The sequence below is a fragment of the Balearica regulorum genome, chromosome 8 (assembly GCF_011004875.1).
Source record: "Balearica regulorum gibbericeps isolate bBalReg1 chromosome 8, bBalReg1.pri, whole genome shotgun sequence".
In the NCBI taxonomy this organism is placed as follows: Eukaryota; Metazoa; Chordata; class Aves; order Gruiformes; family Gruidae; genus Balearica; species Balearica regulorum.
The window spans coordinates 18,886,919-18,908,825 of record NC_046191.1 but is presented as its reverse complement, the minus strand read 5'-3'; the positions used below and the strand labels follow the sequence as shown (position 1 = coordinate 18,908,825).

At 35.6% G+C, this 21,907-nt stretch overlaps 2 protein-coding genes across 3 annotated transcripts in view; one reads left to right on the top strand and one right to left on the bottom strand.

Annotated features, from left to right (window-relative positions):
* The window catches only part of GLMN (glomulin, FKBP associated protein), a 22,310-nt gene extending 9,192 nt beyond the window's left edge, over positions 1-13,118 (top strand). Inside the window, exons 8-19 of one of the 2 annotated variants that reach the window (XM_075759917.1) lie at positions 51-238; positions 730-783; positions 1,712-1,742; positions 2,119-2,208; positions 2,765-2,806; positions 2,896-2,969; positions 3,293-3,377; positions 5,534-5,640; positions 6,756-6,819; positions 10,178-10,301; positions 11,749-11,831; positions 11,948-13,118. In XM_075759917.1, the coding sequence (XP_075616032.1) occupies positions 51-238; positions 730-783; positions 1,712-1,742; positions 2,119-2,208; positions 2,765-2,806; positions 2,896-2,969; positions 3,293-3,377; positions 5,534-5,640; positions 6,756-6,819; positions 10,178-10,301; positions 11,749-11,831; positions 11,948-12,055 (1,050 nt within the window). In that variant the 3' untranslated portion in view covers positions 12,056-13,118. The remainder of the gene's footprint in view (positions 1-50; positions 239-729; positions 784-1,711; positions 1,743-2,118; positions 2,209-2,764; positions 2,807-2,895; positions 2,970-3,292; positions 3,378-5,533; positions 5,641-6,755; positions 6,820-10,177; positions 10,302-11,748; positions 11,832-11,947) is intronic. The other variant, XM_075759918.1, reaches the window with a different exon arrangement.
* Positions 13,040-21,907, bottom strand: C8H1orf146 (chromosome 8 C1orf146 homolog). The gene is made up of 6 exons (XM_010309955.2): positions 21,804-21,907; positions 20,816-20,942; positions 18,774-18,867; positions 17,474-17,642; positions 14,577-14,655; positions 13,040-13,197 (listed from the first exon to the last, which is right to left on the bottom strand). Exons 2-6 carry the CDS (start codon positions 20,882-20,884, stop codon positions 13,078-13,080), a joined length of 531 nt encoding a protein of 176 aa, XP_010308257.1. The 5' UTR covers positions 20,885-20,942; positions 21,804-21,907; the 3' UTR covers positions 13,040-13,077.

The window sequence follows — 21,907 nt, the reverse complement described above, 5'->3', positions numbered from 1 at the left end:
TGTACAGGTCTTTTAAAGGCAACTATATGCAATCTATCATTCTTTTCTAGGACATTTTGTGGGATATAAGAGAATTGATACCATTAATGTTTTTGCATCGTAAAGGCAAAAGTCCACACTGGGAGAATCAGGAGTTTGCGGACATAGAGCAAAAGAATGCTGCAGATTCTTTGGCATGTCTGTCATATCTGATGTTTGTTCAGCATTTTGGTATTGATTGCTTTCCAGTGGTATTTAGGTGAGAACTATTCTTCCTCACTTGTAATTAGTCTGTACTTTAACGATTCTTTTTGAGCAGAAGAAAACTTTCTATTTGTGAATAGTTATGAAGGAAAACTGTATTTCACTAGTATTTGTTTTATGTCAACCTTTATGCATTTATATTTTACATGGCTTCTATTATGTACATAAGTACATACTCCAGTTCTGCAGATTACTCTCTTATGGCTTAATTTTAGGTGAGCTATCCTTTTAAAGAAACTGGTAGGATTAGTCACATGCTGAAAATGAATATGTATTGTATTTTCAATTGCATGTTTAGAGACTGTTTCTACATAAGAGTTATTAACAGCAATTTGACATACTATTTTGTGTCTATTTCAAAAATTTTTAGTTTCATAAAGATTTTTTTATCATTTTTTCAAAAAGGACTAATCCTGTCAAATATAGTAACTGTGCAAATGTATATGGCTTATGCATTTTAATGTAAACCTAATTTTTCTCTTTTAGTCCATCATACCTTCTGCAGTGCAATATGATGCATATTGAAGTGCTACTGAAAAGGTAGGGTGCTTGGTTTTTGGAGTTCTAGATAGTGGGTGTGATCTTTTGTAGTAATTCATAGAATCAAATTTCGAACGTACCAGGTAAGTTCAGAGGACGTTTTTAAACCCGAGAGTTAAAATGGCAAGTTCCACAACAAGATAGCTTCTTTTAGTAAGAAGTATAAAAAGTTGTTGAAAATATTTATTGATTGTTTTAAGCTTGTATTATGATAGCATTCTTAGAAACTTTATTCTGAAAATGCAAAATTAAGGTCTTTTAAACACACGCAGAATAATTAGAGTGTATATTTATTTGTACTTCTGTAACAATTAGTTTAGTACTAGAGAAGACTATTGTGATAGTATTTATTTGAATGTATTCTGATATGATACGCAATCTGATTAATGGTCAGGCTTTCTAAAGGAAACCAGACTTTTCTATATATTGTGATTGTTTCACCTTCCATAAGCAGCAGTGTTGACCAAATAGTTTCTAGCACTGCTACAGAAGGGAAGTTTCCCATTATAACTGCTTATCATTTCTTGGTAAAATTTAAACAAAACTTCCTGGTCTCTTCAGTTTAGGATCTTCTGTGTTTTTCTTGGGCTTGCAGAACTATGCAAATGGAATCATCTGGGAAAAGTTTCATTTTCTTTGTTAATCAGTGTCTTAATACCTGCAAGATCTGAGGTGCTGCTTTTGAGCATTTATAAATATTGAGGGGAAAAAAAAATCATTTTTGACTCAGAGGAGTCTAATTTTCAACTTTCCATCAGCCAGTTTATTCTAAAAATCTTCAAGAAGAATAGTGAAGATATTATATTTAGAAAATAGAACGAAAATTGTTGAGGGACAAGTTATTTTTGATCTCTGTTCTAGTATTTCTTCTGGAATATCAACAATGTCTTTTTAATTAACAAATTTGATAATGTTTCTTTTTTTCTAGAACAGAAGAATCTATGTTATCTAAAGGACTTGTAAGTTTTCTTTTAATCAAATTTTCAATGTTAGCATGTTTATTTTTTTCCAATTTAAGTAATGGTAAAACTTTTAGTTTCCCTTTCTAAGAAAGGTACAAATTATAGTTCAGGTAATAGCTTCAGGAATATTTTGAGGCTTAATTAGGTATTCTTCAGTTTTACCAACACTTATATTTACTGAATTTTACACACACATGCAGAAACATTAAAGTGCCATTATCACTTACATTCGTAGCTCCTAGGAACTTTGGATATGTGAATGAGCTTTTATAGTGAAGACAGTTTTAGCCATGAAATGTTAACCATATAGATTAATGTCATATATGTGCAAAATGTTGGCAGTTTGTTTTTGGTTTTTTTTCCCCACCTGCAGGATCTGTTTGAGAGCTGTTTATTGAGAATGGAAGATAACAGCCTTCTCCATCAGTATTTAGAATTCAGAGATTTTATTAACGTACCTCAGGTAATAAGAAGTAATGTACAGAAGCCTTTAAAGTTTGATTATAAATAATATCTAGCTGTCTAGGTGTTTGAGAGAGGACATACTACTGAACCTTTATACACTGTGTTGCTAAATTCAAACCTTCTGTGTCTCGCTATGCAGAATTGATTGTCTTTTCTACCTGCTACAGCATGAAGCTTCAGTGACAATATATACTAGTGTATGTACAGGCCACTGAGGCAGGTGCGCACTGATCTTAGCTCAGGGATGATGCTTGCTCATTTTTGCATCTTCCTTGCAAATCTGATGCTTGACTACATTCTTATTTGGACCCAACAGTATGAGAGTAGTATTCTTGTGTGTCAGCCCTGGGAGTTCAACCACTGAAACTAATGTGAATTTCTCTGATGAGAATCTTCTTACAGGCATGGTTTTGTGAGTTGTGGGGTTTTGATTTTGGTTTGGGGTTTTTTGTTGGTTGGTTGGTTTTTTAACGTCTTGTGTAGATTTTAATCAGTGTAATGTAATGTAATCATTGTATGTAATTAGAAATTGTATTTTCTTTGTCCGTCTGCAGGATTTGGTGAAAGTTATGACCCTTTGTCCCATAGAGCATCTGGTATGTAATGTGACCTCTACAGAATCAGTTAAGGCCTGAATTTATTTAATTAGAATTAATCTGATAACATCTTTTTTTTTTTCCTTTAGAGAAAGAAGAGTTTAAATATTTTGCAGTTGTTCATAGACAAGTTTGATGCAGAGGGAAAATATACATTATTCAGGTATGCATCCAAAATACTGTAGATTGTGTAACATCAGCCTTATTGCAGCTTAATTGCATAGGTACAATAATTTCTGACAGTTCTTATCTGGTAAACCACATCAATTTTACTATGTTAATTTTTGGATAAATAATAAATTTCAGTTGCCTCACACAAAATCAGCTGTCTTATGTAAGCTAGTGTTTAAAGGTTACACAGTCATCGTATTTTTCTGTAGTAAAACTCCCACTTAGCTGACATTATGGCCTTATTCACTGAATTTTGAGCTAACTATCTAGGCAGCTTTGAAGAGATAATATCTTTCTTTTTTTGTTTGTTTAAAGGTGTTTACTGAAGACAAGCAACCATGCTGGTGTGGAAGGATACATTATTAAAAATATAAAAGATCAGGTTCACTTATCGTTAACGGTGAGGCTATTAACACTAAAAAAAAAAAAAGTTGCCATCTCAAAATTCTATCAGCATTATGTTGAGAAAATGTGTACAGCTTAACCTTTGAGTGATGGATTTTTCTTTGAAAAGAAACATATGATTGGGAAATTAAATAATTAAATATATTAATTTGGCTTTTTCCTGCATATGTATTTTTACATTATTATTTTACAAATGTATGTCTTAATTGCACAATTTTATTGTATTTTTCTAAGAAGTTATTACCTTTTCTGTGCTTCAAAAGACATGTTTCTTTCTTAAAGAGGAACTACTCAGTATTTTGTTTTATCCTCACAGTTCCTCATTTCTTGAATCTAATTCAAATGCTACGGTCCAGACAGAATTTTCTTGGTTTTTATGATGACAGCATTATATTATGAGTGCTTCATGAACGTTAAATTCATCAGAAAGGGTTGAGCTAGATCAAAGCCATTTAAATCTCATATTTTATTATAATTTATACCAGGAAGTTGGAAAAATTAATTAAAAATAAATTATTAACTTTTTTTATCCTTTTTTTTTAAGCTGCTTAGGGCCTTTTCCAAACCAAATTTGATTCTCAAGGATACTGTCTTTTGTCAAATAGGACAATATAGTAGATTCATGCATATTTTATGCTAGCATAATTATGTTAGAAAACTGTGAATTACTATTTATTAGATCACAGTCTGTCCTGTATATTGAATCAGCAGGGGTGAAGAAGATGATAATATGAAAGCTGTTCCAAAAGGGGCTTGCACTAAAATTGAATAGGTAAAAGTACATTCTGAAATTTCCTTACCAATTAATTTTTTGACTATGCAGCTTCAGAATTCTCTTAATACATTTCTTCTGTGTAGAGTACCCTGGCTGTCAAAAAGAGAAATAATTTTAAAATTTCATCATAGGAATTTGAATATTCTAGGTTTGTTGCAAAACAAATGTGCTATAGACGTAACAATAACAATTTGCTATTGCTATCCATATATTTCACCTTAGTTTTTGTGCCTAGCTAGTCTTAATCTTTCCAGGTCCCTCATCTGATCTGATTTAAGAGACAGCCTTCTCGTCTCCTTATCTAATCTCAGTTTTCCTTCCAATCCATTTCTGGCTTTTTCTCAGTTTCCTCTCTTTTGTATGATATCTCTTCCCCCAACGTTCCCCACCTTTACCTGAGATAAGGACTTTGCCAACACGGGATCTTCGCAACAACTCTGTGCTCTGAGCTTTGTTGTACTGATGTGAAATAGCCTTTTGAAGAGGCCGTGGAACTTTGAGAGACGTGTGCTCACTTGCTGTTTGGGAATGATGTGAACACCCTTGAGTTGGCACCAGTGCAGGGAGGCTTAACCATCCTCACTGAGGAGGGAATTTTCAGGGGTCTTAGCTGCAAGGCTTCAAAAAACTTCTGCTAAGCAGGTGAAAGAGGTGGGGTTTTGTTGTTTTGCCCTTCCTTGCTTCATAATTAGTTGTAATTTAGGGGAATTTTTGTGAAAATTGCAAGTGGTCTGTCTGTGGTGCAGAGGGCATCAGAATAATTACATTCTGCCACTTCAAAACCTAGTACTCTCCATCTTATGCTGAAATGATTCTCTCTTCTGTCCTCTCCCTCTTTGAAAAGAAAGTAACTGAATGTCCTTCCTCCATCAAAGAACCACAGAGGTGAAGGTGTACTTTACTTGCAAGCATTGCTAGGAATTGTGGGTTTAGAAATATGCAGAGAAAACTTAAAAAACACCTGATCATCTGTAAAAAAAAAAATTGTGACACTACTATTATGAAATGAATAGAGTCTCTGGTAAAGATAGCTAATTGTTCCATACCTCAGTATAAAAAAGGAGAGTGCCTAGTACAATTTGCTAAGTTTACGTAAACAAATATTAACTATATTGATGGTGGTATGGTGAAGAGGTGGAGAATCTATTTGATGAAACTGAAAAGAAAGATTGGCTTGGAGAGACAAAGTAGGGAGGATTATGAAAAGACTAGTTTGTATACTTCAATCACATGTAGTAATTAGAAAAGATTTCTTCCAGTGTTTGATTTTTTTTCTTTTCTGTTTTTCCAAAATTGTTGTTAAATTATTTAAGATTTAAGATATCTTTAAGATTTAAATTTTGCACTCAGCTAAACTTTTTGTATCGTTTTTTCAGAAGGCATGTGACATTTGGTTTACAGGACATCACCTGATCTCCCTTCTAGATTTAGTACTTTTGCTTCCAGAAGGTGCTGAGACAGATCTTTTGCAAAACTCAGATAGGTGAGTGGTAATCACAGTTAGAGGCTTTTCTCCTTTTTACTACCTTACTACAGTGGGAGGTATGCTGTCATATAATTAATGAGGTGACAGCATCGATGTAGGTTAAATTTTTGGAACTGGAAATGGAAATGATCGCTTATTTCTCTGTAACTTTTTAACTCTGTACAGAAGAATGTCACAATGCTATTACAGTGATTTTTTTAACAATAAGAAAGGAATTCCTCCTCCATTCCATGAGGATATAAGGCCTCAGATGTTAAATTACAGAACGAATTGGTAAAGTGTTATTTCTTCAGGACTGTATGGTTTGTCAGCTTTTTGCAGAAGCAATTGGAGGAACAAAAGAAATGTGGTATGTTGTGTTATGTGACACAGGGGAATAACAGTCATCAGGTACAACTTAGAGCACACAGCCTTTTTGAGGCTGTTTCACAGATTGCTGCTTGGAATCCAGTATCTCATGAGTAGGAATACAGAGTCACCTAAACAGCAAATACTTGGCATTAAGTAATATAAAAATAACTGGAAATGTCTCTGAAAATCTCCTGTATAGGATGAGTCTCTTTCTGTATGATGAGTAAAGGTTGGGCTAGTAAGTCAGTAGGGTGATAGTGTCCAGATGGACACATAACTACTTAAAAACCCAGATGAGTGACCTGTAATTGTACTGTTTATCTCGAAAAAGCAATAAATAGTTTCTGCTAAAAAGTATCGTAAAACAAAAGCAAAAAGCATATTTTTCAAAAGCACTTAAAAGTAAAAATTCAATAGGGTAATAAAGAAAACTCTCACTCTAGTTTGATATCAGCTTTGGATCATCAGTGATGCACATTACAAATTCTGTAATAAGGTTTTATCTCTTCAGAGAACTCTTTCCTTCACAATCACCAGCCGTCTCCAGTCAGCTGACAGTTTTAATCTTACTTGCAAAATCTCAGCTGTTGTACCGTGGACGTTACCGCTGGTGCTCTAGACTAAGCTATGTTACTCAACAGGTGAATGGTTGCGTTTTGTATAAATGGATATTTTAGGATATCTGGCTAACGGACAATTTAAATTATTATTCCTGTAATACAAATCTGTGTTCTAAATAATAGTGTATTTTTAATTCACAGGATTATGGCATCACTAAATCTACTGAGATACTTGGTCATTAAGGATTGTGAAAGTGATAATCAAGTGAGTACTAACTGATTTGAAAATGATTGATTAGCTAAGGGCTGAGAGCTGGATTCATATGAACACTGTTATCCTTGATTCAGAAACATGGTTTTTGCATTTTTCTTTGCAATGGTCAGTAATCCAGAAGTGATGTTTTTATTAACTGCATTAGGAGATACGTGATGTGTTATTTTATTCTGATGAAACTTGGTTGTATTTGTACTAAAGAAGCTAATCCTTTTAGTCTGCCTGATAAACTGTGGTCTATGTCCATAATTTCAGAGTATGTCACCATAAAATAACATCTCTATCAAGTATTCCCATGAGAAAAAATATTTGTTACTCTTTCTTATTTATTCGGTGGTATCCCTCAAGTCTCCAAGTGGATTTCTTTATAATACCAATACAAACCTTTGCAGTTCAAGATTCATTTTATTCATCTTTAGGGAAAATACTTTTTTGTGCGATATACTAAAAGTTAATAGTATTATGATTTCTCAGAAAGTATTTAATAATCATATTTAAATAGTTTTAGTTGTGGAAAACAGTATTCTATATTTACAGGAACTGTGCAGCTGCATGATAGTTGCATGTTAAAAGCTTCTCTAGGTATTAGCGTCAGAAAAATTCTTGTCTGTAAGATTGATCTGCTGAAGTAACAAAAAGAATGGCCAGACCTATCCAGTTTTCTGCTATATTACTTTACTGGATGCAATCTAGAATGTTTTATGCACAAAGGTAACTTGCAGTCGAAACTGCCCACCACTGTAGTTTACCTGTGTTTCTATTATACATGTACCTCTTTGCCTTCATTTCTCCTGTGTGTGGATGTTTGTAGATGTTTTAGAAATACTCTACATATTTATACTTTGCAGTATATTTCAAAAATTGAAACTACCCTTATGTGTTTTAACCATATAATATTATGCTACCGCAGTATAAAGCAGGATTTTGCAGCTTTAGTTGTAATCCCCACCTCTTTCTTCTCTGTTTTGTTTAGCGCTCTTCTGTCTGAAGCAGTCAGCAGCATTTGTTACTGGTAGATCAGTGCAAATTATTTGTTATTCAACTGCTGCATGGCTTTTCAATGTAGGATATTATAATGGATCTGCTGGTTTTGTGTACAGTCAGTCCTATCCACTTGCAGTTGATGGAAATGTGTTCTTGGATACTCTAGAGGAAACTTGTTTGAATTTCACAACTGGGTCAATATATGGATTCCATATTCTAGCAGCTGATTTAGAAGTGCTCTGACTTGGATTGTGTCACTACAGCATTAAAGAGCCAATGGAATTATTTGTGTTTAGTTTTCCAGTTACATCCCACTACCAAATGTCTACTTATTCCAGTAGTAAATGCAACTTCTGCTAACTCTTTCAAATTGTTATGTTTCACCATTCCTCTAATTTTTGCAATTCAGGAGCTTTTTATCCACTATATCATGTAGCGAATGAGTATCACCTATCTCTTTAGTACTAAATGTTTTGATTTTTGCATTAAAATATTTGTTTAAATTAGTGACAGTTTCAAGAAAAATTGCTTTCCAGTTTTAAAGTACAGTGAAGCCCTTCCTGACTTGAATGAGCAATATCATGGTCAGATGAATATTCTAACCAGCAGATATGTATCCTAAGGTGTTTTGTTACTCTTCTCTAGTTCCTTGACTTTCTTTATGATTTGGAGTATTGGATTTCAGCATGTCGTTTTCTAAAATACAGAAGAAATTCTCATCTACATTTAAGAGCAATTTGAGATCGAGGAGTACAGGTTTTATAAGTGCCTAATGATGTTATTAGTCTAAGTATAATAATAATAATAATATAGCTTGCACCGATTACCAAAACCGTAATGAAAATGAATAGTAAAAATAACTTTCCATTGGTGCATTTCTAATTTACTATTTATGAAATTAGTTAGTATTGATAGACTGTATCCATTTCTCAGAATTAAGGAGTGATTACTATTTAAGTGCTCAGTATGGTCCACTCAGTTTCATGTAAATGCATAGCTTTGTAAGAAAAGTGATAATTCCTCTTTTATTATAATTAAAAATTGATACACAGTAGCACACAATTGCTGTAACAGCCCTGTCTAGTACCTGGCATAAAGAACGTGTCTACAGTTTGAAGCGAAAATAGCACCCTCTCTTCTGAAGTTTTCCCTGAAATTTAAGCCCTGCCAGTTCTTGCCTTCCTCCCCATCTCCCTCCATATAGTGCAGAGAGAAAATGCCTCCTTTCATGTCAGTTCTGATGTTTTGATTGCTGTGTAACAAACACTTTCATTAATCAAGCTTAAAAATCAGTATTTTTCTGGAAAATTATGTCTTCATTTTTAGCCTCATTCTGGTGGAAGTAATTACCAGTTTTCTTATTTGACCAGTTAACTTTGTGCCATTTAGCATTAAAATTTGGTGATTTTGTTCCACTGTAATCAACAATACTGGTTAACATTGAGAATTTTTATTTTTATCGTCCTTACTCTGCCCTTTGAGGATACTGCCTGAAGAAAGGCATCTCATAAATGGCTCCTGTATCTAAAGACACAAAGACTGCTCTGTATTTGTATCCTTCTACAGCAGTTTTTTTAACTACAAGCTTACAAGGTGCCAAGGCAGAGAAGTTTTCCTCTGTGTAACCTTGAACAGCCTTGCTTTTCAGCATCTTTTCCTTGTATCTCCTGCTTCCTGAGCACCATTGTTGTAAACTCCTCCTTTCACCCATGCCAAATTGGGGAGAAGTTCATGGTCACTTTGGCTACTGTGCCTAAGGATGGGGTAGTAGTGTATCCAGTAACATTCCTACGATGCTTTTTAAACTGAATGCAATATAGACAAGATCCTTATATTTTGGGGGGCAAAACATTTATCAGAGCTTTCACTTGGCATTGCAATACAGTGTTAATTCAGGAACATGAATTTAAACATTTGTACCATTTTGCTGCTGAATTATTTCTGAGGAATCTACAACTGCTGTTCACTCACTGTAGATTCTAGCCTGAGAAAGTGGCTAGTACCCCCCTCCAACATATCAAGATTCTTTTAGCTTTGTTTACAAGAACAAGTTGAAAATGTGTGTTTCCATTGCTGTAGTTACTAGCCTACATACTAAGTTTGCTTCCCCTCCCCACTTTTTTGGTTTTTTGACTGCTTCATCCAATTTTCAACAAATAACGTAAGAGAGAGGGAGAGGAACGTCAACATCCATCATGCTGCTATTCATGCTTGCAAAGATGAGTCTATGTTCTTTTTTTTTTTTTTTCCTCCCAGCACAGAAGTGTAAGTTAGAAACACTAGTCCAAAAACTTATGCTCAAAAACTTAACATTGCAATGCTTCATTAAAACTAATTTGTAACCTTCTCTGTTCTGTTTGAATAGACTGGTGTATGGACAGCACTTGCCAAGATTGAGCAAAATTTCTTAAAACCACTGCATGTAGGACTCAATATGTCAAAAGCTCACTATGAAGCAGAAATAAAGAGTAAGAAAGAAAACAGAAGAGGTTAGTTGTTTTCTTTTTTTCTTAGCTTTGTTCATATTTAGAAACTTTGGAAATTCTTTGGAAACAAAGAATTGGTGAGTGCTGTATAGATCATGTTTTATTTAACTGTTGAGACTATTCCAAATTTCAAATAATAATTCAGTAGTTGCTATATTTGATATTAATAGTTTTCATAATTGGTCAGAAAAATCTGAACTTGTTTATCTCTCATCACATTTGTAAACCTTATGGAAAACTGATAGAAATGTCACATGAAGACCTTCAAAGCTTGTTCTCTGTTTATAGTTTTGATTTTAAGGCTGGACAGAAGCATCTCAGTCTCTCTGAATATATAGCCCTTAGGTTTCATACCAGGTGTGAGGAGGTTAACAAGAGAAGAAATAATTCACACAGCAAATAGGTGCTGTCTTAAAGCCTGAAGGATTACATTCTGTATTTTTTTTTTTTTTTTTTTTAATCTGACACACAGAATCAGATTCTGCTCTGGGTTAAGCAGACACATTCTGCAGGGCATAAGAGCTGTAGCTGCTTTAGGCGATCTCTGTGTATGTCAGATCCTCTGTTACTTTGTGGTCTCCGGTATAATTAAGACAGCCCAAGGAACTTGCTTCTGCTACCAAAAATGTCAGACCGGCTTTTTGCCCCTAGTCTTACCCTCTTCTGTTGTTGTAAACTATATAAGGATGAGGCAGAGAAGGTTTGGGTTTTTTTGTGTGTGTGCAGGCAACCTGTGGATATCTTTGTAAAGGGAATCCTTTAAAATTAATCAGGAAGCTTTTTCTTTAAGTAAGTCCCTGTTCCATGTCTCTAGCCTTTTTGTCAAAGCATGAAGAGACTTGAGTTTGGGAGAGAACATATAACTAACTGGTAACTGTAAATGGTTTAGCCTTTTTCCCCAACGTATAATCTTTGTGAGCATTATGTTGAATTTCAAATATGTGGTCTGAACGTAAGACGGTTTTCCCCCTTAGTTTTCAGACTTGTCTTTGTAGTTTTGCCTGCTGCAAGTAATCTGTCTGAAACAGAGAAGCCTGCAGCCTTTTAAAAAAATAAGTATTTCATGTCTGGATTCATTAAGTCAAGCTAAAGAACCTCCTACTATCTCTCTGGATGTGGAAATATTAAAAATATATCTAAAACTGACCAGATTTAAATTTTCTTTCTAACTTTTATATAGCTAAAATACTGCTTATACAGTTGTTTTGAGTTGCAGATATTGCCTGTTTAGTAACGTAGTCATATGTATTAGAGAAAGTAAGTGTCAAGATACCATCCAGCTCAAACTATCTCCCTCTTAAGGTCCAGCGCCTTCTGTCCTGTGTTTAGTCAATCCCTAGGTCTGTGTCTTTTAACAATTACTGCCTAGAAATGCTAATATATTAAATACCCTTTTCATTCTAAGTTTTGTGAAGCAGCATGATCTCTGGTTGGTTATTTTCTTCTACAGAGGCACACAGTTCTAACACAGTTTGTTCAGTAACTGTTAGTGGGGAAAAGATGCCCGCCATGACCACTGAAATGCAGCTTCAGGTGAGTTTGCATTTCCTTCAGAAAGGATTGAAGTTTTCTTTTCGATCTGGAGACAAATGTACAGTGGGGAAAAAAATCTTTAATAAAAATAACATTAATCTCTTTTGTCATTTCAGGTTTTACACTCGGCTCTCTTCACATTTGATTTAATAGAAAGTGTTCTAGCTCGAGTAGAAGAACTCATTGAAGCGAAAATAAAAGCTGTAATGGATGAAAATAGCTAGGTCAGCTGAAGTATTTGAATTCATATACTTCTTACAAGATCATTTTGACTATGAGACTTTAGTTGAAAAGGAGGCTACCACCCTTTAAGGAGCAATTTAGAGTGGCCTCTAGAAGAACTGCAAATGCTGCTTTCCATGTCTTGTTGCTGTTCTTTTTATTTTCTTCTTTTGCTGTTGTATGCGATTCACAGAGATGGCCTATTTACTAAAGCACTCCTCTTCAGAATTTGATGGGGTTTTTAGTTTCTAAACTAAAACCAAGGGGATTTCTTTGTTCCTATGCTGTGACAAGGAGCTATGCTTGTACATTTATTTTTCTGTTAATTTTCAGAATTTGTTAGAAAATAGTTGCTGACTGGTGTTGTGAATTACAAAGATTTTTATAAAGTGACTGGAGAACCATTAATTAAAAAGCACTGTTTAAGCGCAAGGTTTTTTTATTAGCACTTTTTAATATCGATAAACAAGCACCTATATTTACAAACAGGACTGTGAAGTATAGACAGATAATAGTGGAAACACTGTGGCAAAGGAAACCAGGTTTAAAGAAAAACACATCAACTTTGAGCCAAATATGTTAAAACTTAGTAACACAACAGATAACATTTGTGTTTAAAAAACACACTGCACAAGATTTCATACATATATCTGTTTATGCATAGGAAACCTATATTTTGGACTTGTCTTCATCATCCTTATCTTTAATGATAAAGTTTTCCTTAAGATATATTTAATATTTTGGGAAATTATTGTAAACAGATGAGCTCATAAGTTCAGAATCAAGTTAAAAATAAGGATGGCTTTTCTACAGTGCAGTTAAACTACTTTTTTGTTTTTCTTAGAATGCAGATTTGCTATAATGTATGCTATTTTTCAGTGTACAGTTATTTAATATAAATTTTCATTCCAAATGCACAAGTTGTATATACAGTCTTTTGAAATGTAACTATGTTTTTAAGAACATTCTATATTTTGTTTAAAATGTAGCCACTCTATTTATGAATAAAACCCCAAATACTAAATTAATTACAATGCAACTGGTACTCATGAAGCATCTTCCAAACTGGACTGTTTTCTATTATTTGTGCTTTTATCATTGCCATTTTGTAACGAATATCATCTGCTCGTGGCTTGGAAGTTATCTTAGAGGAAAGAAGAATTTTATGAGTAGGACACAGTAACTCTTAGGTAATAGAATATTCAACATCTTATTTTTCAAATAGTACAAATGTAAAATGACTCAACAGTGAAGTTTGAATCACATTTTCTAAAGTAGATATTCAGGAATGAGGTACACAGAGGTGACTGGTGTATCCCTTTAGGTCCAAGACCAGTCCTAAAATAACCAGCATTGCATCTGATTATCTGGATAGTATTTCAACAGGAGTCAGGTATGGGAGCTCGGGATTAGTCAGATAGTATTGCTCCCTTAGCCCTGTCTGTTAACCTGGGGCAAAAAAGTTTGGTTTTTAGGCCTTATAGCAGTTTGGGATTCTCTGGCAAAAGATGAGCTCATTAAACAGGCTTTGCAATGCATCAGTAAGAAAAAACATCATGGCAACCAACAGAGTTTTGGTATATACTATCATCACTTCGTATGAGGCCCTCCTGTTGAGGTTCAGTGTAAATGTTCTGAACACGTAGAAAAGCAAATTTAAGTTTATAGGATCAGCAGTAATCTTAAAAGCTTTCAGGTTAATGCTGTATTAAGAGACTGGGCCAGTCATCAGTAGATTCCATAAAAAGTTTAAGTACAATAAATATTTAACAACTTTTGCCATGTACTGAGATGTAGCTTACACATTTTTAAAATTATGAATACTCTGAATAGGTTAATACTTATTATTTTGAGATGCCTACTTCAGGAAAGGATGAAATGTAAATTCATACTTGATTCCTAACGTGTCATTCAACCTACTTTTTTACTTTTGGTACCTGGGATGCTGCTAGTACTGTTACAGTTAGTATCTTGAGTTAGAATTTTCATGGAAAAATGTTCTTTAAAGAGCATTAAAGTAAATAGATTTAATTAATAATGTGTTGATGCATACAGGATGCAGTGCAGATACACAGATAGATAAATTACACTCTAAGCTGTCGAAATAATATGCATCATTATGTATGTACGTCATTAAAAATCCACAAGTAACTAGAGTTTTCAGCATTTTTACTTTAAGTTGAAGTCATTACATATTTCAATTTCATGCTGGTTCTGTACTAATAAATAAAGTGAAGATACCCTAACTTAACAGTAGTCAATAAGAGCTGAATTAGCTCTTCAATGTCTAATTTGTCTTCATAGATGCTATTAAGAGCTTTTAAAGTTACCTTTAACTTTTAGTTTAAAGACTCAGCTAAAGCATCAGAGTAACAGTCCTATTTCACTGTTTTACATGGGTCGTGGTCAATATGACCCAAAAAGTTCCATTAAGGAAAAAGACACATTTTATAGTTCTTGGCTCTTCCTGACTAACATGCTTCTGAAGAACTAATGTTTTCAAGTATATGCAACCAGACTTACCTTAGCTATAGTTAGCATTAACTTAACTGTTTCAGCAGTATTATGAACTGGTATTATACGTAAATTACTGCCCAGGAATCTGCATAGCAAAATAAATTAAGGTTAAGGTTACTTTCAGAATGCACATTTCATTTGTTATGCCATAAGACTCAAAAAGCGTTCCCACATGATGTGAACAACTTCTTACTGTGCCTTCACAAGTACGTGCTTTTATCTTTAAAGGCAACTGGAGAGTTCATGCTGTTGGTACAGCCATCTGTCCCATTTCTGTACCACTTGTTCGGGTGGGATCTGGAAGGGCTCATTTCTTTTTCTAGGGCTCCTTGACTATCAGTCAGCTCTTCTTAAGCATGTATACATTTACAGAGAACTAAACCCTCTTCTGCTATATTGTTGAAGACTGTCCATTCTCAGCACCAGTAAAAAAGTGTGGGGTTTTTTTTTATGGCTTTGAAAGAACACAGGAGACACTGTGCTAAAAATACTTCAGAATTTGAACTAAATCTTTGTAGTGTGCTATCTAAATATAGTAATCTGTATGTCAGATGCAATTAAGATAATGGGATAATTCTGCTAAGAAGTTCATGTAAAGACTTGTTAATTCAAATAATTTAACCTAAAATTCATTCTCTTTCTATAAATAGTGTTACTCATTTGCATTCATTCTTGCAAATGGACTCTGAAGATGTAAAATACTAGCATCAGTTGTCATTCAGAGCAGTCAGGGAAGAGCAAGAGATCAAAGCCTGGCCAAGCACAGAGCCTCTCCTTGAGACTTGGCTCTTACTTGTGCTGTAACAATGATGACAGTTAGCATTGCTGTTCTTTTCTGTTGTAGAGCTAAAACACGATAGGGACTTAACAACAAAGGATGAGGAATTTTCAGTAATCAAAAATTTAATCCAAAGTGCCCAGCTGCTCAATCGTATACTCCCCTCTGACCTCCCCTTGTGACTACCACCTGTTCTGCCTCTCAATCTGTTTGATGACTTGGACTCATTCACATTAAGACCCATGCTGCTTAGATACCTGATCTGAACTTGGCTGCCCATTCTTTTAATTAGCAAATATAAATGTTATACGCAGCGTCCTTCCCTACGAGCAGGCACTCAAGTCACTGTTGAGTTTTGCTAAAATCTGATGCAGAAACTGTGGTTTGATTTACATGTAGGGAAATGGATGCAACTTTGCTAATACTAGCAATGGGCTAAGCAAAGCATGAATGAATGAAGTGCAACAAAGAAACAATTACGTGTACTTACCTAAATCCACAAAAATCCATTTCTATCAGTAGTTTTGCTTCCAATTACAGCAGGTCTAAATTTAGTTTGTATCCTATTAATTTGATCAATGGGCAGAATCCTGCCCATTAGAACACCAGGCTGGTCTTTGCTCCAAGGTGTTTAAAAATTAACATATGGATTTACTGAGGATATTAATGGAATGCTCACTTGAGCTGCGATGATAAAGATTGCTTTTCTTCCCCCTTCCCCCATGATATACACAACCCTACATAAAGTGTTCGTGCTGTTGAACAACAATCCTATAATGTTCTTACTAATAATAATAATAAAAAAATCCTCTCCAATTGCAACAAAACTGTAGAATGGCAGAAAGAAACAGTAATACAGGAAGACCTGAAAATATCAGGGGACTTTGTTTTTTAACAAATCCAACAGGTGACTTGTAGTTTGAGAGAATATGACACGAGTTTCAACCCCAGCAATGCTAAAGCTCAGTCAGTGATTTACATATGATAGCAGAACTCTAAGCTGTCAGGTAGTAACAAAGCACGTGCATCTGCAATATAATTGTGCCTTGTCAACATCAATTTGGTATGGCCTGCAATGACAAAACTATTATTTTAATAAAATTACTGGCTTGCCAAATGGAACATAGTTTCAACACATCACATTTGTTTGTGATCAGCACGTGCACAAAATCTGTTGCACATAAGCACAAAGTAGATTGAGAATTAGCATTGCCATCAGCTGAATAATGTGTTCTTGCTGAATGGTGGCAGAGCTTTCAAGACCTCTCATGAAAATTTATGGAATTTTCACAAAGGGGTAATAGATTTCCTACATTTCATCCCATACACTCTGCTGCTCATCAGCATTTGGCAGTGTGCCTAGGATTTAACAAAACTGGTGCTAGTTTCAAGGAGGTAAAGATCAAAGACCCCATTTGAATAGTCACTTCTTTGATGTCAAGAGTGAAAATCAACTGCCGTTAGGACCACTGTACCTACCAGAAAATAGTTTTGACTACAAGTATAGAGCACAATCTGATAACTGTTGCCAGCAGGTGTGTACTGAAACATGCAAGTTTTCAGGCTTCATTAGAAATCACAGATAAAGTTTTAACCAAACTGGTTTTAATGTCCAGTTTTATACTTCTGGTGTAAAATAACATTGATTATTTCAATTGTTCTAGCTCTGTGTAACAGACACTGTTCCAAGTAAACAGATTTGAAAGGCTGATAAAGAATCTGCACTTTACAATACAGCCTCTTCTCATGAAGGAAACTTGCCTGGTCTGTTTTGAAGATAACCATGAAAAGATACTGACAGAGCTTGAAAATTGCCTAGTTTCCCAGTTCAAGAGAAAACTTTAAAAAGAATTACATTACATAGCCCTAAAGTGATTGAAAGGGATGTTGTTTGCTATGTTTTGAGGAATGTCCCCTTTTGTTACCTATGACACATCAGATTGATTCACTTAGTATTCTTTTAATCTGCCATTAATAAACATATGCTTTAAATAATTTTCCAGTTCATTAGCAAATTAAAATTCATATTCTTGAAAATAATTCCTAAAATAACATTCCTGAATCTAGGACTGCTACTTCATTTCCTCCTAGCAATAAAATTTTTGGTTTTATGTGGAAATCGTACCTTCTCTGAATCCTGAAGATGACATTCCATTCTTCTGGTCCGTAAAGAGCAGCTGACAAAACCAAAAAACTGTTCCGATGAATGCTTATGAACTTCTGAATTCTTTTGAAAAACTGTTCTTCCCCTGTCATAAGCAAATCTTTAGTGTCCACCAGTATAAATGCAACACCTATTGAAGAAATTGATATAAAATGTATATGTCACAGCAGTAACATGATTAAGTTCTCACCACAAACCAGGAAGCAGAATTCTTAATTCGAACATTTAAAAGGTGATGGAACAAAATACATGAATGAATTTACATATCTTGACAGTGAAATGCAATCACAAGACTTGGCCAGTGATGACTAGTTTTTTTAAGATAAAAGTACAAAAAACTCAGAGGTTATTTTCAACCATAACATCAAAAACCCCCAACTGTTCAATCCACTCAAAGTACAGACATGTGAATGCCTTTGAAATCACATGCTTGAGGAACAAGCAACTGCTATGATGAAATGAATTTAGGGCAAATGCAAAGACTGATTGAAGAGCTCAGTAAGTCCTGTTTCTAAATCAGATAAATAAACACTCCTGTAATATCTTAAAAGTAAGCTAAACTGTCGACCATGAAAAATGAAATTATAATGCCTTCAACTAAGTTATTCTGAAAGGGAAAGTTAAGAAGGCTGAAGTTCAGGAGGCCTAACAACCGAGGATACAAAAGACTAGGCCAATGTGTGCCTTGTTAATCCTTATAGTTCAGGGAAGTTTCAGCTTACAGATCTAGCCTACCTGTCTAAAGTATCTTCTGCTCTAAAAAGGAAGGCTAGATAATTCATGTTTGCCGTTTCAGTGACTTCCTAATCAAAGCTGCTCAAAGAATCCTTTCCCTAACTCCTCTGCTATCACTAGGTCTGCAAACTCAACTTGGAAGATGAAAGCCAAGGGTCTCAGTTTCACTCTTGTGTTTACAGCCATGAACACTGAAAAAAAATCTTAATGGCTGTCTTACATGTTAGTGGCACTCAACGTGTTTACTCAGTTATAACAAGAATTTACTAAACAGTTCAGCTGATGATCACCAAATCTAAAGTAGCTGTTCTACAATACATCCAAAACCAGTAAAAAACAATGAAAGTGGTACATCCTCCGCTGCATTCTCTGATTTATGTGCAATCACAGCATAGCTCCTTCCACTGTAGCACAACCTTCCCACAAGGCAGCTGTTACTCAGTTTAGTGTAGCCTACAACAGGGCCGGATCTTGTACCTCCTTAGAGCTTATGAGTTTAAAAACATAGATTTCAAAAGTACTGTACCAGAAAGAGAAAAAATCACAGATCCAGTTTCCACCGATTCTGAATATCGAACTCTGTGTTGTTGCCTCTGTAGAATTGTAGAAATTTCATGATTCTAAATAAATTTTTAAAAGTTATTTTAAAAATATGTTTTCAGCCAAGAAGTTAGATAGAAATATTCTTAAAGCATTGTCTGAACCATTCTAGATAGAACTTTAGCATCATTGTTTGAAAAAATATTTTTATTCCAATTGCAATTAAAAAAGTAGTAAAATGTTAACTAAACTTTTTCAGCTAATGAAATTTTGAAATATTTGCATTGGAAGTTACCAAACATTGAATGACAATTTTGTATGCATACATTCAGTTTGCCACAGGAAACTTCTGCATAATACATAAAAAAGCCCAAACATTTTACAGTCTATTTTTGTAAGATGTGCTAAAGGAAGATTTGCAGAAGCGAGAAACATACAGTAGTGTGTTTCTATGACTCCAGTTAATTAGATGGCATTATTTTCACAGATGTCAGCATTTCATTTGGAAAATAGTTCAGAAAATCTGTATGGGACATGATATTCTTTAAAGCTTTTTGACAGAATGCAATCCTCTCAGGAAAACTAGACCATAGCACTATGCAATATATCATCTACAGAATGGAGTGGGTTTGGATATACGTTTCAGCCAGCAAAAAGCAATTCTGCAGTATGTTCCACAGAAGCTGCTCAAACACACACATTTTAAAATCACTGAATCCTTTTTAGCTAATAACATGTTCTTTAACCTACACATTTAAAACGTAGGCAACTTGCCAATATAGGCAAGTGTCATGATTTAGGGGAAAAGTACAAAATAAAGTCAGGATAGAAAGTGAACCCTGAAGGAGACAGTAACCAGAAATGTTACGCTTTCAATTGGTCTGGAAAGGGAACACTCAATGACAGCTGCTTATGAGGTACGACTACAGTTTTGGAAAGCCACTGCTGACAGTGAATTATTTCATACACAAATATAAATAATATCTATAAGAAAAGGATAGCTGCACAGGGAAAAGAGAAAGCTCATAACCAAAACTGATACAAAGCAATGCCTTTGTAAAAGCAAAGCCATCTTAGATTTGTATTCAGCTATTTCCCAATCTTTGCTCACTGGGAGCCCTTACCAACAGCAGTAGTTTTGAGTAGAGCTGGGGTTCTTATTAATAGGAGTTATGCTGGTATAGATGACGGATCCTTGCCCTCTGATACCTCTCACCATATAATGGATTAAGTTATTCTTGAAGCAGTTCCCAAACTGGAACAGTTTACAGGCTGTTATTTGCAGCCAAGCAGGCAAATAAAAACAGGCTTTAAACTGAGGTGATTCAGGAATCGCTTCAACACCGTTCACCCATTTATACAGCAGAGATGGGGTGATAACCTTGTCAGCCAAGCTAGCATAAGATATCCTTGCTTGTGAATCAAAGCCCTCCTGCCTCTGAATTCTCTCCAGCTGGCATGAAATTGGTCTCAGCTGCAGGAACTCATTACCAGCTCCTTGACATACCCTTTCACTTTACTAAGGCACACAGTCCAGGCTTCTGATATTAACAAATATAAATATACATCAATATCTGTAAGACTTACTATTTTAAACCAAATTGCATACTTACCAAGTAATAAACTACCCCAATGTTGATACTGTATAGTAGAAAATAAAATGTTTAGGGAGAAATGCAGAATATTAAAAACATTTCGGATGGAATTATTCATAATGCTAATTGAAAGCAGCATCAGTGCAGTGCAAAAATCATGAGTCAGGAGGACAATCCTAAAGCAGTGTAACTCAGAATAGCAAGTGGCAAGAATACTAAATAGGTACAGAAGTAGCTGGGAGAAAAAACACACACACACAAAAAGAACCAGTACTACAGTAGAAACAACTTCAGAATAATACCACTGTTTCATCCTCAAAAAACCAATATTCATTGACATTGCATAAAATATTTCCACATATAGAATACAGAAAATGCTTCTTTCAGTGTTTCTTAGTGAGTCATACACTGCTCTTGACAAGTGGTATTGTACCTGCAGAGCTGTACTCATAATAACTGTTGTTATCCATCTTGACTGTTCCTGCCCTCCACTTTCTGTCATTTTTTCCAAGGGTTTAATGGTTCTACAGTGAAATCTCAGCTGCCACCTTCCAAAAAGCCTGGAAAAAGAAATATAACAAGTATTACCTGCCAATTAAAGATGTGACATGTTTAAGGCATACAGATCCATTAAAGATCTGATTAAAAAACAGGGCACTACCCAATTCTCCAAAATGCTTACAGAGGCCCACTACCCTCGAATTTAAGATGGCAATTAGATACCTAAATGGCTTCAAAAAGCTTCATCTGAGAGGGCTTCCTCTGTAAGGCATAACAAGCAGAGCAGCATGAGTAAATGGCTTCAGAAAAACATTCCTAAAAGCACTTTTAAAAAACTGCTAAGGAACATGTGCCCTATTTTCAAAAGGCACGTTTGCCACCATACACCATTTACACTAAGGTACTTTTGGGAAGACTGCCCTGGGCCTCCTGCCCAGCCTGGAGTAGCCCACCGTGCTGCGGCCTGCGCACCAGCTGTTTTCATGTACGTTTGCATTTCACTCTTCTGAAAATATTCCTAGATATTCAGCTTGGCAGGCGTTTCTATTTCAGTAAGGCTCGTGTGGTGCAGCTGGGGACGCTGAAGGCCCCTCGCAAGAGCAGCCTGGAGGCCGGGCCGGGCACTGGCCTGGGGCCCGGTGGCACTGTGTGGCGGGTCGGGGGAGCCGCTTTCCACAAAACCTTTGTGCCAGTCGGTTCCCAATGTACGTTTTAATCGGGCCTCGCCTCATTTTAAAAACCCGGTAAGGCGCTAAAAGGAAACTGCCGTGGCCCTGCGGGGCCGGCCGCAAGGTGGGGCAGCGGGAGCCCTTGGCGGAGGGCGGAAAGCAGAGACACACACACACACACACACACACACCCCCCCCCCGCTCCGCGCTTACACGGCGTCGGGCAGACCGTGCTGTGCCGTGCCACCTCACCTCACTCCTGGTGCTGCGGTGTCTCTCAGACTGGCAGCTGGGCGCGGAGCCCTCTGGTATCAGGTGGTCTCCCAGAGCATGGAGCGGGTCCGTCCTCTGCAGGG

Coding starts and splice junctions, on each gene's coding strand:
- C8H1orf146 (XM_010309955.2), bottom strand. CDS start 20,884: ATGACAGAAAGTGGAGGGCAGGAACAGTCAAGATGGATAACAACAGTT. Junction 17,643..18,773: donor TGTGATTTTTTCTCTTTCTG/GTACAGTACTTT, acceptor TTTCTTCAATAG/GTGTTGCATTTATACTGGTG. Junction 13,198..14,576: donor TAATGCTAACTATAGCTAAG/GTAAGTCTGGTT, acceptor CTTTCCTCTAAG/ATAACTTCCAAGCCACGAGC.